The 17,302-nt window shown below is 38.3% G+C and overlaps 1 protein-coding gene across 2 annotated transcripts in view; it reads left to right on the top strand.

Moving 5' to 3' along the window:
* hemk1 (HemK methyltransferase family member 1) overlaps window positions 1-17,302 on the top strand; it is a 63,051-nt gene continuing 45,749 nt past the window's right edge. For both annotated transcript variants that reach the window (XM_028824860.2, XM_028824861.2), the window contains exons 1-4: window positions 1-155; window positions 5,529-5,711; window positions 9,109-9,200; window positions 13,654-13,747. In XM_028824860.2, coding sequence (XP_028680693.1) covers window positions 21-155; window positions 5,529-5,711; window positions 9,109-9,200; window positions 13,654-13,747 — 504 coding nt within the window. In that variant the 5' untranslated portion in view covers window positions 1-20. The remainder of the gene's footprint in view (window positions 156-5,528; window positions 5,712-9,108; window positions 9,201-13,653; window positions 13,748-17,302) is intronic.

Here is a 17,302-nt window from a genome sequence, read left to right on the forward strand (position 1 = left end):
ATAAGTAGAAGCAGAGGTCCATGCATGACGGGGAGGACTGTAATTGCGTTCTTACGAATGGGCTTATTCAATATTTAGATATGAGGTGGCTAAAGGTGATGCTGTTGCGTGAAAGGCTGATCAGGCAAGGATGCTCGGTGATAACGCACTCTCGGGTACGTAGAATCGCACGCTGCACTGGAGGATAGGAGGTGTGAGGCGCACCATGCGTGTTTCTTTTCGAACTCGTGTGTGTGTGTGTGTGTAACAGGTTTGCTTTCTCTTCCGCTATGTCACGTTTTACTTCTGTTAGCCGTGTCTTCTCTCTACGTTTTGGTTATGTATGAAATAGTATGTACCTTACGATTAAAATTAATTTGTGAATGGAAGATCACGCAAACATTTTTATTGTTCGTTATGAAATATTTTTCACGATTATTAAGTGGAAGGCAACTGGAAAAAAAATTAGGCGCTATCAGGTTTATGCGCTGACGAACACGTTTCAGCTATCCGAGGGTACGACAGAGGACAAGCTGCGCTAATGGCATACACTGATGCGCTTCAGCTAGCACAGCTGAATAGACTTATGTAAAACATTCAATTTTATGAATGACGTTGCGTATTTACTTTCCAGTAGCAACAGTAAGAACGTAACATCAATTAAGTTTCTCAAATTGTATATCGATTATCTTAACTTTTGTACATTATTTGTTATTAATGTTAATTTTTTATGTTTGCTTAACATTGACTGCCAGGAGAGGACGCCCCACCTGAGCGCATGACGTGTTCATCAACTAAGTTTCAGACGTTGGACCGGCGGTCTCACAGTGCTGATGTTGGTGTCTTGCGACCTGTATGTGTGTTCTAAAAGACCCTAACACAAGTGAATTTACACAAAACTTGAAAAAAAAGTCAAGTCGTTTTATGCGAATTATATTTGTACCCGTATGCACATTTGTTTATTTTAACCTTTTATTGTTTTTAACGCGCCCTGTTAATCCTCGACCCATTAGCTATGACTGAGGTTCCCCAGTTAACGACATTAGACCCTTTTAACGTGACATCCACAGCACACAAAATGCTCAGTATTTCAGGTAGTTAAGTCGGTCCTAAGCCGGGTCACATCAGACCTCATGCGAACCGCACCGAGATCACTTTTTCCAAATGGGCTCGGTAAGGTTGTTTTCGTCCGCACCAGAGTACGATTGGAGTGTCTTCACATCTACCTAAACGAACCGGACTTTCAGGGATTCGCTCCAGAGTTCGGAGAAAGAAAAAGAAAATAGTAGGTATATATGTAAACTAGAAAACGTCTTTAGAAACTAAACTGGGGGTCCCCGGTTTGTTGTTGAGTCACACAAAGCAACTGCCACTAGGATTTCACCTCTAGCAACAGATATTCATGTTATTCAAAAGAAGCAGGTTTCCAACAATGTGATGGTTTATGCCTTACACCATGGATAGGCAATTCTTGTCCTGGAGGCCAGTACTGGCTGTAGGATTTCGTAATTGTAAGCAAAAACTGGCTGACTTAAAATGGAAGTATTTTTTTTTCTCCTTTTTTGGCATCAGATGATTTGTCAGGAAGACTGTAGTCTGTGGGGCTTAAGGACTTTGTGTCTCTTGTGAGAGCCACACTGGAGCACCACAAGGTACAGTCCTGTGTCCTTTTCTCTTCACTTTGCATACCTCAGTCTATAAATGTAATCCACCAGGTCATGTTCTTGCAGAAATCCTCTGATGATTCCACACTGATGGGGTGTGTTGACTCAGGGGATGAGGCAAATAATACAAGACAGTCGGAGAACTTTGTTTCTGGGTACAGTAAGCATTGTCTGCAACTTAACATCAGAAAAAAAACATTGTACTGGTGGTTGACCTTTACCCCAGTAAAGGGCCTCTATGCCCAGTCAGAGTGAATGGGAATCTGGAGGTGCTGCACTTCTTCTAGTACTTATGGGTCTACATCAATGACAGGCTGGACTGGCCTTAACATACAGGAACTCTATAACAATGTCACATCACACAGCTTGTGGGCAAGTCACAATTGCTGACTGCATCACTGGACAATAACTGTAAAAATGCACTGGGAATGTAAAATTAAGCAGCTGCGTGACCACTTTCCAGCTCAGTTGAGCTTACCCCATTTCCTGTACAAAGGGCTAACCAGTACAATAAGTTGAGATACAATCATGGCCTTTTTTTTCTTCTCATTTTGCCATGGTACATAAAACACAAGACACATGCCCGACAAGCTCCTCCTCGGTTTGTGAGGTCCAAAACACCCTCCTTTGTTACTACTTGTCACTGGGTTATATGCATTGTATTTCCAGATGAGCACTCTTCAGTTGTCCACTCTCATGCACATAGAGCCTGCCCCCGTGACTAAAACCAAAATCAAGACAAACAGTATGTCGACCTTATGCATACACATACTATCATTTGTGACGAAGACAGAGTTGAAAGAGGTAGGATGACAGTACAAAAAGCAAGTGCAGTCTTTGCTTAATGACCATAAAGAGATCATTCAGTTCTACCACAACTCAGCTTATCCGGCAGCTGGCTATCCAGCTGTTCACCAGTGACACAGCTTCATGTGTGGAATCACAGCCAATTGCCATTCATGCTGCTAACCTTTGACTGGGGGTAGGTGTCATGTTGCACGTTACATTTAGCTACACATGCACAAAATCACAAAGTCTGGAATGTACTGCAGTATTCCTCACCATTAATAACAGCCACTACTGTATGCAGCAGAGGCACCTGTTCCCTGGGAAAAGTTGGATTAGTGACTGCAGCCTGTACTAAACACACACACACACACACACAAATCGTTCCCTAGTGGTATGGCGGTGATCAAAAGAATCAGGAACACTAACAGAAGATTAAACTTGCTTCTGTTTAATATTTAACACTTAAAATAATATAATAGTCAAAACGGAGCTGTACTTGACCAAAGCATGATGCAGTTGGGGTGTCCTGCGATTGGTGCTTGTCCAGTCTTTGAGAGTGTGGGAAAGCATTGTCCTAGGCACAGGCAGGAGTGAGGTCTTCCATCTGTCCATAGATAAGTTCTGGAGTTCCATGCAATTGTTCGATTTTTATACCTTTTCTTTGAATATGCAACCTTCAAACATAGGTACAATGGGTTTGCTGACAAGCAGTATTACCGCAGCGGTTGCTTGCTTGGGAAACCTTAAAATAGCTGTCGACCCTGGCCATAATATTGATCATGACCAACCATGGCACATCAACACTTGAGCTCTATGTAACACTCAACTCATCTTGTCTTCCTGTCATATTCGCCCTGTCATTTAGATTTTTATTGTAAGTAAAATTACGTTTGAATAACACAGATCACAGTGGCACACTATAAACATTTGCCTACAACTTTATATTTGTGTGTCAAAAATAATGTTAACGTTAATTAAAAAAAAAGTTACTAGTTGAAAATTCAGTTGAACAGTAACATTTTGCGGGTTGCAAACGTTTGCTTGTTCATATCTGTGGGACTACAGTAACCAGAGATCACCTTAACCCAAAACCCAGTTGAATATACTGTACATATACAAGTATGAATATACATTTAACTTTTTTAAAAAAGGTGCAATTTATTTTTGCAGTAAATAAACAGTTCAAAAAGTGCACTTTCCAAAAATGTGAAAATAAATAGTTCTTAAAATGTACTCAAAATACCTTAAAAAAAATGCATACACCCACATTTTCTTTCTATGTGGGCACTTCACATCCAAGCACAATCTGCTCCAACAGGCCTTCTTTTATTTCAGCCTTTAGCTTTGTTTTACTGTCTTTCTCACTGAAGCTGAAAGGGTCACCAAGCCTCCTGTATGAACAGAATTCCAGCCTGTCTCATCCAGCCAAACCAGCTTACGTCCATAAGCAGCCCTGAACGACCTCTGATTCTCATTGGAGAAGCATCACCATACACCCCTCCATGTGAACATGAGAGGATGCAGGCATGAGAGAGAGCGCGCGCACAAAGGGATGATGCTACTGATATCACATCCAAAGTTAAACGGTTGTGGAAGGGAGTTGCGTCCTCACAATGCTCATATATAATATTTATTTTCATTCCAGTTGCTGTCTTAATTAGTAACAAATCACTGCTGCTAATGGAATATACTATTTTTGCCTAAATTTGAATTGAACTGCTTTATAAGTGTCATAACCCTTAATTGTTTGTTTTCTCCTTAATCAACAGCTGAGCAATAAAGGTATACAGAGGAGCGAGTTATTGTGCTGCCTTGACTAATAACCCAATGAGCCATGTTAATAAAGTTAACAGAGTTCTCTCGTTTGTAATTTTTTTTTTTTATGACCAGTTTGTACTTTCAAAAAAACATTTTGTTCAATTTGAAATCTGCTTTCTGCTGTCAGGCTGTAAACATCCGAAACACCCTACAATACCCAACAATTTATGCTTAACTTTCATTTTACTTTTAAGTCTACAAATCTAGCAAAAAAACTACAATGAAAAATAATTAAGTGGTCTAGATTAACAATTAAATAAATTGGAATGAAGTATAAAATCCATCCATCAGGCCATCCAGTTTCCTATCCATCTACTGTAGTTCAGAGTTGCAGGAAGCCATTGACTATGCTGCAGCATTATGTGGAAGGCAGCAACCAACCCTGCTCAGGGCGGCAGTCGATTGCAGTGGATACTCGTGCACATACTTGCTTTTATTAATGCTGGACCAATCGGGTCACCAAATGAATCTAAGCAGCACGTGTTGGAGTATTGGAGAAAAGCCCATCTAGACACCTGGAGAATGAAAATACACTACACAAATTTTTAGGGCTGGCATTGAAGCTTGGGACCCTGGAGATATGAGGAAGCAGCACTAATAACAATGGTACCGTACGAGAAAGAAAGAAGGAAGTGATTCTTTTAACTAATGGAAGCACATCACATCTGCTTATGTTTTTGAAATAGTATAATCAACACTGTGTATGCCTAATCCAATGGAACAAGGTGTAGCTAGCCATCTGCTTTAACAAAGATATTATGTAGTACATATCAAGATCTCTAATTAATGTTATTTTGAGTGAAAACCAACTTCCACAGCGGTATTCCTGGTCCTTTTATATAAAACTCCTTTGACAATTGTATGGTATAGCTAAAAAGGGCAATCACGACCCTCAATTCTTGATTTGCAATGTGTGCCCAGCTGTTGTGTTCAAAGGGATTTGTGTGTCATTTTTAAGAACTGACTTAATTGTGTATTTTATATTTTTTTCCTGCTTGTGCCGGTTTCTGAAATATACTTTTCTTCCTTTGTGCAATGCCAGCCCTCCTTGTAAACTCTTATTTTAACAAAAGAGAAGACAGACATTTTAGTTTGCAAGTTAAGAGATCAAAGCATCCTTTTTTTTGAAACATGATTACATAATGTCAAATTTTACTTTAATGGCATGCGTTCCCATACCACCTGTTTTTTCTTCTGTATTCTTCAGTCATAATTTACCTAATTTTTCTTGTAACATAATACATAAAACTTTCAACTGTTACCATTTCTTCTTTACAGCTCCAGTCATCAGGTGCTGGGTCTGCTCCCAATACATCTTTTGTAACTCCGTCACCCCCTCCCGGGCCATTACAAGTGAACAGCTGCATACAGTTTTGGAAGCAGGTATTTTCTCAACACAAGATTCCTGAACCAGAAGCTTCCAGCGAGTACATTGTGGCACACGTTCTAGGTGCTAAAACTGTAAGTGTATACCATTTTAAAAATGCTTGTTAATATATTAAAATGTTTTTAGACCCATGAGGCTATCAAAAGTACAGAGCCTTACCTGAACTCTATGACCTTATTCCCACAGTCCAAACACATTTTATAAAGCAAGTGTGAGTGCTCTGTTATGGAATGAACTATCTTGTCCAGGTCTGATTCCTGCAATGTGCACAGTGTTGGCAGGACAGTGTGATAAGCAAAGCTCAGTGGCTGTTGAAATAAAGAAAATATAGACACAGCCTCCTGGATTATCACTGACATGGGGAAAAATGTTAGAAATAGTTTTCATTTACCTGTTTCAGCGCCCCTTTACAGATTAACGCGGCACAAAGTTTCACCCGCGGTTTGAGCGACAGGACGAAGAGCAAGCCGTGGGGCTAGAATTAGCCGACGGCGAGTCACGCGTCACAAGTGCAGTCAGTTTCTGTCGAACGAGTGCAGAGGCACGCTTCAGAACAGAGGGCGAATTCGAAAGTGATATATTTAAAATCAGAGGAACAAATCAGAAGGATAGGGAGCTCAGTTTCAGAGTAGCCGGCAAAGGGAATTCACACCTGTGGCAAAGAATGGAAAGGAAAGCGAGTGGAAGTATACAGTACTCACCAAACAGAGGCTGAACGGATAGCCATCCCATCATCAAGAAAGGCGGGTACTGATGGGCTACTCGATACTCAAGTGTCAACACTGTGTCGAGCGCGAGGTCTGTTTCAAATGCGCCCGTAACGGGATTTTGAGGTACGCTAACGCCATGACGTCACGGACATCTGCGCAGTCAGAAGCCGATTTGATTCAAAGCGTAAAAGCAGTGGTTCATCTTCAAGGTTTTCTGATGCGAGTTCACGTCGGGGGGACTCGCGTATGGAGCATGATAAAAAATGACTTTTTAAAAACATTTATGTCGTACTCTTTCTGTAAGTTAACAAATACTTGTAAGAGACATTATGAAAGATTCACACGGGGCACCTCGTTCCTTGGAGTGAAGTCTTGTCCTCCTAGGATCTGTAACAAATGGATGAGCATATTTGGCAGCATGTATTGTAATAATATGACGTCTCTTCTACCCCATCTCGATCATATTAGAGAGGCTTGTCATATCAAACAGCTTCTCGTTAAGGGTTTATAAAGCCGACGTGGTCATCACAACAGTATATGCACAAGACACTCCTAAATAAGCGTTTTTAGTATTCAGAGATTCCCAGATCCGTAGCTGATATGAATTGTTGATTTCCAAAAAGCGAGTGTTGCATAACAAATTACAACTGCCTTCAAAATAGAATCGGTGCAATCGACAGCGTTTTCTGCAATTTAGAGAAGGTATCGGGACTTCTACATTAACGAGACAAAAATCATCTTCCAGTTACGCAATTCTCTGCTCCTTACCTGCCGTGTTACCCAAAAGCATCAACACCGAGTTTCATTCAAGGCTTTACCGTCCTTCCTTTCATACATATAAAAGAAGACACACATATCTTCTACATATGTGTTCAATAATAATAATAGTAATACAAGCAATAATGAGAAAAAGCACAAGATGGTAATATTTATGAGAAGAGCCTGGGCATCAGGGTGAGGAGGTAGGCAATGAATCCTGACAATGTACACCTTCGGAAGTAGAATAAATCCACTGTATACTGAAGCATTCCATTGCCAAATGTAAAAATACAAAGGAGAACATTTCAAACAAACAGTGAGTTTTGTTAATTATAAATAACGCACTATAACTGCTGTATGTGTTGTTACTTTTTCATTTACTGTATCCTCACAAAACGTTATATATATATATATATATATATATATATATATATATATATATATATATATATATATATATATACACACACACACACAGGAAATGAATACAGGTATGTTTATAATAATTTTGATTAAATTAAAACACTGTCAAAATATATTAACGAACAAACTGAGACACGTTGGCCTTTAGGAAATATCAAAAAAGCTTGTGAGCTGTCATTTAGGACAAAATGCATTGTAAACGGCATGCACTCTATGTACTGAGACGAAGTCATAAAAAAACCAGCACAGTCCATACAAACTCGCAGCCTCCTTGATTTTTGAACTTATGATTAATTGTCAATAGCATATAAATTAAGTAATTCTAGGAAGATGACAAGTCTTCTGCAGTCAGTTCAACAAACCCTCCCTTTAAAATGTTTGCATAGAATCTCAGTGAAGCGGGACACGTGAGTAGTAACGAATAATACGCGACACTGAATAATTATAATTCGTGAGGCTTCAGTCCGCCTGTCACTAAGTGCAGGAACGTTTAAATAGGATGGACTGCACCTGAGCAGGTGTTGACGTAAGGTGCACATCCCGACGTGCAGGTTTATTGGACGTCCGCGAGTAACGTGAATGAGGATTGGACGGACAAAAGGGTTCGCGGTATTAAACCATGCTCTGAACGCTAGGGGTCGTCATTTACCAGATCTTCGGGCTTAAATGTAGTTCTGTGCTTCTGATTTGCTTAGTTTAGTAACAGAGATACATACCGACCTTTATGCATATAGCAGGTACTTAGTTTTTCACTAATTTTTCAGTCTTTCCTTCGTGAACTGTCTTGTAGCTGGAAGAGCTTTTTTTCACTTTTGTTTTGGAAGCCACTGTAAATATAAGTAGCACCTGCACTAATTTTCTTTTGTTTTGGAATTGTCTTTGCATTGGACTTTGTAAATATTTTTGTAAGACATTTATTTGTAAAATAGTTTGGACATTGCTGGAATAAAACAGAATCCTGTTTTTGAATAGTCTTTTTTTCAGTCTGAGTCTCTCATACTCCTTCCTCTGACATCCCAAGTCAGGAATTGTGCAACAGTGTCCTTACCCAGGGTGTCACAGGCAGGCTCCAGCTGACTACAACCCTGACTAGTAGGAAGAATGAATGGATCAAATTCTGTCCCAGTGATTTTGGGTAGCAGTCAAATGTCTTTGCTCCATCTCACATTACCTTGATTTTTTTCCTTTCACAAGATATGCACGCTATGTTGTCAGCACTAAATTGCTCCATTTTGACCAAGCGAGTGTGGGTTTGTGTGTCAGCATAGACCGTGATGGTGTGCTGCCTTGTCCAAGATTGGTTCCCCTTTTGCCTGATGCTGACTAGGATAAGTATTCATCTCCTAACCCTGCATAACCTTTACCTTGGATTTCACTTAAGTGTGTAAAGAATGTATGGATAGAATTACTGAGGCCTGTGTGGTGGTGTACTTAGTTACTCTTTGCATGTTTCAAGAGCATACACTTTTTATTTTTTTTACCTGAAATAAGGTTTTTAGATTCAATAGTAACACTTCATTATTTTAAGATGACAATCATACGCAAACAAGAGTCTCCTATTATGATTTTCTTCTTGTAGATCCAGAGTCTTGAAAACAAACAACTCTCTGACCCACTGACGACATCACAAATGCAGTATGTGTGGGAATTATGTACCCGTCGGCTTCAGAGGTATTACAAATAGAATTTTTTCCTCAGTCTCACGTCTCAGTCTATGTTATCCACACCCATTTCCTTTACTGTCTGATAACATTGGCTACACTCATCTCCTTGATATGTTAAACATTAAAATCTTTGTCCATGCTACTTCAAGATTTTTTTTTTTTTAACAAAGAGTTCTTCACTTTATTGCTAACTAAACACCAGACCATCTTATTTTACTATAGTTTACACCTTTATGAACTTGAGCATAATGACTTTGCCTGTATGAAATCACTATGTACCTCCCAGTGGTGGATTGTTTTTGGAAAAATGCAGATAACTGATTTTTTTTGTTTGTTCTCCTTCAGTGCTAAATAACCATATTGTATCTCTCATTTTATTTTATTAAGAACTTACATCAGGAACACATTCTTTATATTTAACCAATTAAATTGTTTTCAATTTTGATGTTTATTTTTCTTGTTATGTGCCTCTACATATCTGAAGGTTGTAAGATTGTATTTTACTGTTGCCGTGTTATATTTGTAACCCTGTGTAAGTACATTCAATGAGACACACCATACAATAAGTGATATTTAAACAAAAAGTAATAACAACAGATTGCCTGATCCCAAACCATCTGTCTGCACATAAAGTAAAACGCAGACCCAAGTAGCAGGCCACTATGCCAAGAGTCATACCATCTACTTATACAGCAATGCTTTAGTCAATTAGTGACAGAATTTGTGGCTCATACTTTGATGTTCTAGTGCTTTTTGTCATTAGCTCAATATTGACAAACTTCAATTCCAAATTCTCCAATTTTTCTCACCATAAATAATATTTATGGTAGTTCCAGTTTCTTAGCTAAGTTCCAACAGCTCAACAATGCTTTTTCTGACAATTTTAATACCTTATAATTTACCCAGCTTTTATTATTAAAAATCTTGCCTTGTAGTTTTCATTTTAAGCTCTGCCCATAAAACTGCAGTTTGCTTGTAGAATATAGTCTCCTATTGTAAATCCAAATTATGTACTTTAGAGAGCACTGCACCAACAAAATATAAAACTAAGTGGTAATTTTAGACTGACAGCACAGTAAGGTAGTGATTAGTGCTGCTGCCTCACAAATCCAACAACCAGTGTTTAAAATCCCCATTCATTTTGCCATATACAGTGTATGGAGTTTGTGTCCATGTTGCTTTTTTTCCTCCAGGTACACACATCACCCAAAGTCATGCATTTCAGGTTCACTTACAGTTATAAACTGTCAACATGTGAGAACAGGTGGATCCTGTGATGCACTAGCACCCGTCCCGGCTTTGGTTCCTGTCTTGATTATGGTGCTGCTGGGATATGCTCCGGCCCAAGCACGACCCTCATTTGGATTTAATTTGTTTGCGAATGTTATATTACCATTCATATGCATGTAATAAACCAAATATCTGAATCAAAGTGCCAAAGTACAAATTAAAATGAATTTGCCTATGTATGATCTAACCTTGTGGTAATGCTTATACAGAAGATATTGTCTGCAAAGTTATCTTCTGTTATGCTGTAATAATTTTTGAATCTGATGCGAAAGTGTGGATTTTTCCTATTAGGAAATTAACTTTAAACAAGGTGTTCTTTTAGATTAACAATCTTCTAAAGACATAAAAATTTGATTTTTGGAATTCAGGACCCTAATTTTTGCTTCATTTTGGAATGCACACTTAAATAAGTTACTTATATTGCTTTGGCTAAGAACAGTCTGCATTGGATTATTTTTTTTCTACTATTAAAATAAAGATCTCTTTATGTGAATGTAATTTTTGGAGATTCAATTATCTTAATTGCCTTTAGATGGGGAAGCTCTGATCAGGTTTTTTTTTTTTTTGTTTGGGCTAATATTGATCACTGATTTCATGTTACTGAATTTGCCTATTCTGACATAGATTTTTTTTCTTTCTTTCTTTATCTATTTAAAAAAAAACTATAGGCCACAGGTGTTACTTGTTCATTTTTATTAACAAAATATCCATCCATCCATTATCCAACCCGCTATATCCTAACTACAGGGTCACGGTGGTCTGCTGTAGCCAATCCCAGCCAACACAGGGCTCAAGGCAGGCAACAAACCCTGGGCAGGGCGCCAGCCCACAGCAGAACAAAATATAAATACTGAAATAAATAAAATTTCCACACTTATTTTTTATATAATAAAACATGTACATAAAATGCAATTGCTGAGCGCTTTGTGTAGTGAGAAAAGCGCTATATAAATGCAAAGAATTATTATTATTATTATTAAAATATTTATCCATAATTCATTTAGCATAAAAATGCTTCTCCTAATTATTTCTTCTGTAATGTACTTTATCTAAAACAAAAATTAATTACAAAAGTATTTTTCATCATATGTCTAACAAAAATTATATATGTTTATTTATCTTCATGTATATGGTGGTGATATCTTGTTACGTGACTATAACATTTACTTCATAGCATTGTTATTTACCTGCTTCATAATAGTGAGCTGTGGCCATTCATCTAAACCCCTCAAAAAAATTAAGGGAGGACTTAATCGTGACAGTCTAACACCAAGTCAGTTAAGCTTCAGTGACACCAGTCTGTCAAGTTAGGAAGCTGAAGCGATTGTGAGTCAACCTCACCTGCTTTGGTGCAAATGAAAGTGACAGCAGGTACACTGAAGAGACAACAGCATGACGACCCCCAAAAAGGACATGGTTTTTCAGGTGGTGGCCACAGACGTTCTCTCCTGTACCTGTAGCAGATTCAGGTTGCGCAGGTAGCCAGTTCCTCCAGGATGGCACATCCATACATGCCGTAGCAAGAAGGTTTGCTGTGTCTCCCAGCACAGTTTCAGGAGCATGGAGAAGATAACAGGAGTCAGCCCATTACAGGAGGAGAGCTGGACAGGGCCGTAGAAGGGCATCAACCCAGCAGAAGGACCATTATCTGCTCTTTGTGTGAAGAGGAACAGAAGGAACACTGCCAAAGCCCTACAAAATGAACTCCCATCTGCTTACTGGTGTGCATGTTTCTGACTCCATGATGGTGGCATTAGGGTCTGACATCCTCTAGTGCGACCTGTGCTCACAGTCCGTCACCGTGCAGCTCAACTGACATTCCCCAGACAATATCACAGTTGGCAGCTCCACCATTGGTGCCCCATTCTCTTCACAGATGAGAGCAGTTAACACTGAGCACATGTGACAGACACGAAAGAGTCTAGAGACCCATGGTGAACGTTACGCAGCCTGCAACATAATCCAGCATGACCGGTTTGGCGGTGGGTCAGTGATGGCCTGGGGAGGCATATCCTTGGAGTGTCGCACAGACCTCCACGTGCTAGGCAACAGTACCCTGACTGCTATTAGGTACTGAGGTGAAATTCTGAAGAGCCACTGTCAGACCTTACGCTGGTGCAGTGGGCCCAGCCTCATATGGCCAGAGTGTGTAGGCAGTTTCTGGATGATGAAGGCATTGATGCCACTGACTGGCCTGCACATTCCTCAGACCTGAATCCATTTGAGAACCTCTGGAACATTATGTATCGGTGACCCCCGTCGCCAACAAGTAGCACTACAGAATGTCCAGGAGACTCACTAATGCCCTGATCCAGATCTGGGAGGAGATCCCACAGGACATCATCTGCCATCTCATCAGGAGCATGCCCAAATGTTGTCAGGAGAGCGTACAGGCACGTGGGGGCCATACACACCACGGAGTCACATTAGGAGTTGCCATGATGAAGTTCACACTAGCTGGATCAGCCTGTGATGTCAATTTTTGACTTTGATTTTCGGTGTGATGCTGAATTCAGCTCTTAGTGGTTTTAGTTTTCATTGACCGTTGTTACATCATTTTGTTCTCAACAAATTACACTGTATTACAAGATTTTATATGCATGCTTATTATGTATGCTAGGCTTGAATTTAACTATACTCTTCTTTTTTACTGGATATTAATATTTTTTTGCCGCTGAAATGGTTTCCTTTACTAAAGGTTCCATGATCTTAATACTTTTTTCTCCTTGGTTCAGATGTTTTTGGGATTTTGATTTTCTTTTATCCCTTTTCCCTCAGATATTCGTTAGGTGGATTCATCTAGCTGGTTAGTCTTATCATTCTAGAGTTAAGTGATGGCCCTACCAATGTATATGCCCAAAAGCTGTGAAACATTGCTGAGTTTCAATTGTTTTAACAAATGGACAAAGTCACATGACGACTTGATTGTAGCCAAAAAGAGAGACAGAAAAACATGCTATGGCTATTGCTATTTATTTCATGCTTAATCTTAATGATGTATTGACTATGGTTATACTTTGGTTTATTTATTAAGCTTACATTAGCAATATTTAATAATGGCTGGTACTGACATTTAATGAAACAGACAAGTTGATCATATCTGAGACTGATACAAGATCAGGTTATTTAATTAATAATTGAATCTATTAAAATATTTTTGTTCTTTGTAGAGTGCCAGTTCAGTATGTGATTGGGGAGTGGGATTTTCGACATCTGACACTGAAGATGAAGCCCCCTGTTTTTATTCCTAGGCCAGAGACTGAGGTAATGTGATTGGCAATGTATACCTTCTGATGTTCTTTTTCCTGCATTCTTTGCTTTATTTAAAAAAAATAAATGCAGCAGTTTACTGGTTTTCTTTTATAATATATTTTGAGAATATGTGGTCATTTTTACTTAAAAATTCTTATTTTTCTTGTACTAAGAGCTACATATAAATAACATCAATTACTCTTTATTTAACACGGCAGCATTCCTCATCACAACATACATTTTAAAGCTAACATTGTTATGCTACAATATGAGGAGGCCCAAATGTAAATATCTGAAGAGAGCAAACTTTTAAATTGTAATCCTCACGAAATGTAATTGAAAATAAAGGTACTTTTAATTGAAGAATAGAAGAGTGATATTCAGAGTTTTACATCTGTATTTAAAGTATAAATAGAACTAAAACTGTGTAAGCTGGGCATGTGGTATTTGCAGGCATGTTGGGAAAGAAATAAACACATTTACATTTTGAAGTTAAGATCCAATAAGAAGAATGTCTGTCATTGCTTAAGTAACACACGGGTGTGGAGTTTGGTCATTGCTGTGTAAGATCATCTTAATCCCCCATTGTGGCATTTCATATAAATATAGGTTTACTTTTATTTTTATCGCAACAGATTATCACATTTTTGCTGTGCTTGACTATTTTTTTTCCAGATATTTAGAATCTCTTTCAAAATTACAGCCATAAATTCACATTTCAGTCTTTCTTTTTGCACACATCTGTATGCTGTACAACTTTATTTTGATATGATCCATTTTACAACAGTAACACACCTCTTATTTTTCCATGACTTGAGAATTGCAGCCCACATGCTGTAATGTGAAGACGTTGATACTCTAGAGTAAATGTATTCCTTTATCACACCACAGGCACTTAAATTCTTGTTCAAGCTTCTATTTATATTCCAACCTACTTATTTCATTATCGGGTCACAGGGTGCAAAAAGCTATATATAGAATTAGCTTTGGTGGCAAAGCAGAAATGATCTGGGAATTGGGGGTCAACCCATCACAAGTCAAACACATGCATACGCTTGTTTATAGAAGAGCATTTTAGAGTCTCCAGTCAACTTAGCAATGCCCATATTTTTGTTGTGGGAGGAAACAAGAGTGCCCTGTGAAAACTCACGCAAGCACACAGAAAATGTGCAGGCAATATAAGAGCTGAGTGGGCGAGTCAGGATTTGAACTGCAGATTGCTGTAGCAGTGAGGCAGCAAACTAACCATTGCAACATAGAGACACTCAACATAAAAGAAAAGGTGCCTAATATTTTAAATAAAAAAATTAAAAAGTTGGTATGTTGTACTTTAATTTTGGATAAAAATAGAGGGCAGGGAAAAATGTGAACAGCAACTGAAGAATGCACTGTTGACAAATGTTATATAACATTACCTGTATGTGATGTTTTCCTACTTTTCATCAAATATATTATTATGAAGGGAGAAACCAGTGGCCTTTTAATCATAAGACGACTCACATTACCATTCCACCACAGTGTGTAAAGAAGTGTCGCTTGGGATCTTTACTGCCCGCTCATATCTGGCAATTCAGTGCTCCCTCCCGACGTCCCAAACTAAATGCTTCTTATACTCTTAAGTCTATTTTGCAATTTCTGTACAATGCACATTTATTAATTTATTGATTGATTGTATTATTTGTCCCATGAGTCTGTATCCTTTTTATATTTCTGCTGCTCTAAGCATCTAAACTGCCCCTTGGGATTTGTAAGTTTATCTAATTCAATCTAAAGCAAAGTAAATGAACGCTTGGCTTAAAGCATTATATAATATCTATAATAACATGCTTGTATTGCAGGGAAAGAACGATGTTGCATTTACATTGTTAGCTGAAGTAGATGACAAGATACTACTAGAAGTGCCTAAATGTTTTTTAAATATACGCTGAAAATGTTGAATGTAAAATGCAATGTATTGCAGAATGTTTTGTGACTCAGAAATGATCACCAACACGTCCCATTTTTTTGCAAACAACCTGATAACTGCATTTTGATAAGCAGATGGTGTCATTATACATTTCTTTACAATTTAAAAATGACAGACTATATTGGGCTTTAGTGAATTAGCACTTGAAGCATGGCCATTTAACTTTTAATTTCTATACTGCCTGGTGAACTTGGCTTACTGCATTTGTATTGCCATTTACTGCTATTGTCAACATAAAAAAATGCTTAATACAATTTTGAGTGAATAGTACATCCAGGTGTACGCTACCAGTCATAATTTTTAGATCATCACAGTTTTTATGGAAATGCACACAGTTATATGTCTTGATGTTGCATGAAACCAAGGCAATGGCAAATAAAATAATAATTCAAGGAATCGTCAAGTGTACAAAATTGTATTCAAATTTTTGATTCATCAAAGTAGCCACCTTTTGCTGATATAACAGCCAAACTGTGTTAACCATTTTGATTCAGAATGCCAATCACTCTGTTCAAATCATAAACTCTGCCTCCAGCAAAAGAACCCCAGACCATCACACTTCCTCCTCCATGTTTGGCAGTCTCACCATCCTTTCACCAACTTGACGAGTACAAACACACTGAGTGATGAACCAAAGATTTCAGATTTTGATTGATCAGTCCATAAGACTTTCTACCAGTCTGCAGTAGTTCACAGACGGTATTTCAAGGCCCTGTTTTGTTCTTTAAGGAATGGCTTTCTAACTACCACTCTCTCTGTTAAACCTACAGCACAAAGTCTCTTCACAATAGAAACTGAGATTTGCTTTTTTTTGACCTGCATTGTTAAGCTGTTGTTGAAGCTGTTTTGCTGTGAGGTGCCTATCACGCAAGCTGGTGACCCTCAAATATTTGTCTTCTGATTGGGTTGTGACTTTGGGTCTGCCAGATCTCCTCCTATGTGAGTTTCTTCCAGTTTTCTTTTTTTTTCTCATTTCTCTAAACAAAATGCCAACACTTGTAAGGGTAATAATGTTCCCACTTGTTTCATTTGTTAATTACCACTGGAATTTACAAGTTTCTGCAGTTTAATATTGTCCAAGTAGTATTTGAGGGGGTGTAGTAACACAGTCCGTTCCAACTCTGCTTTAAGACAGAGGGCTTTTAAGTAATCAACAAAAGTTGGGACACCTGTGCAAATTGTTTGCTTTAGCTTCCAGTGCTTCATTTACATTTTTTTTTTTAATATATAAATTTTATTGATTTTATTGTCATCATTCCATACAAATAGTCAATTTTTACAAAAGATAGGATTGAAAACAAATCAACCCTCACCCCTGAGAAAGAGAGCATGGCCAACGGAGTAAACTTTAAAGCTAGTAAAAATAAATAAATTGATGAGTTTAATAGGTGGACAAAGATAAATGGAGAAGAAAAAGAAATGGGAAGAGAATCTACTTCCTCAGTGCTTTAAGAGCTTATTCTAAAATGTTATTGATTAGATCCTGCCAGGTTTTGAAAAAGTTCTGCACGGATCCTCTAAGTGAGAATTTCCATCCATCCATTTTCCAACCCGCTGAATCCGAACACAGGGTCATGGGGTCTACTGGAGCCAATCCCAGC

This window comes from Erpetoichthys calabaricus, chromosome 18, assembly GCF_900747795.2.
Source record: "Erpetoichthys calabaricus chromosome 18, fErpCal1.3, whole genome shotgun sequence".
In the NCBI taxonomy this organism is placed as follows: domain Eukaryota; kingdom Metazoa; phylum Chordata; class Cladistia; order Polypteriformes; family Polypteridae; genus Erpetoichthys; species Erpetoichthys calabaricus.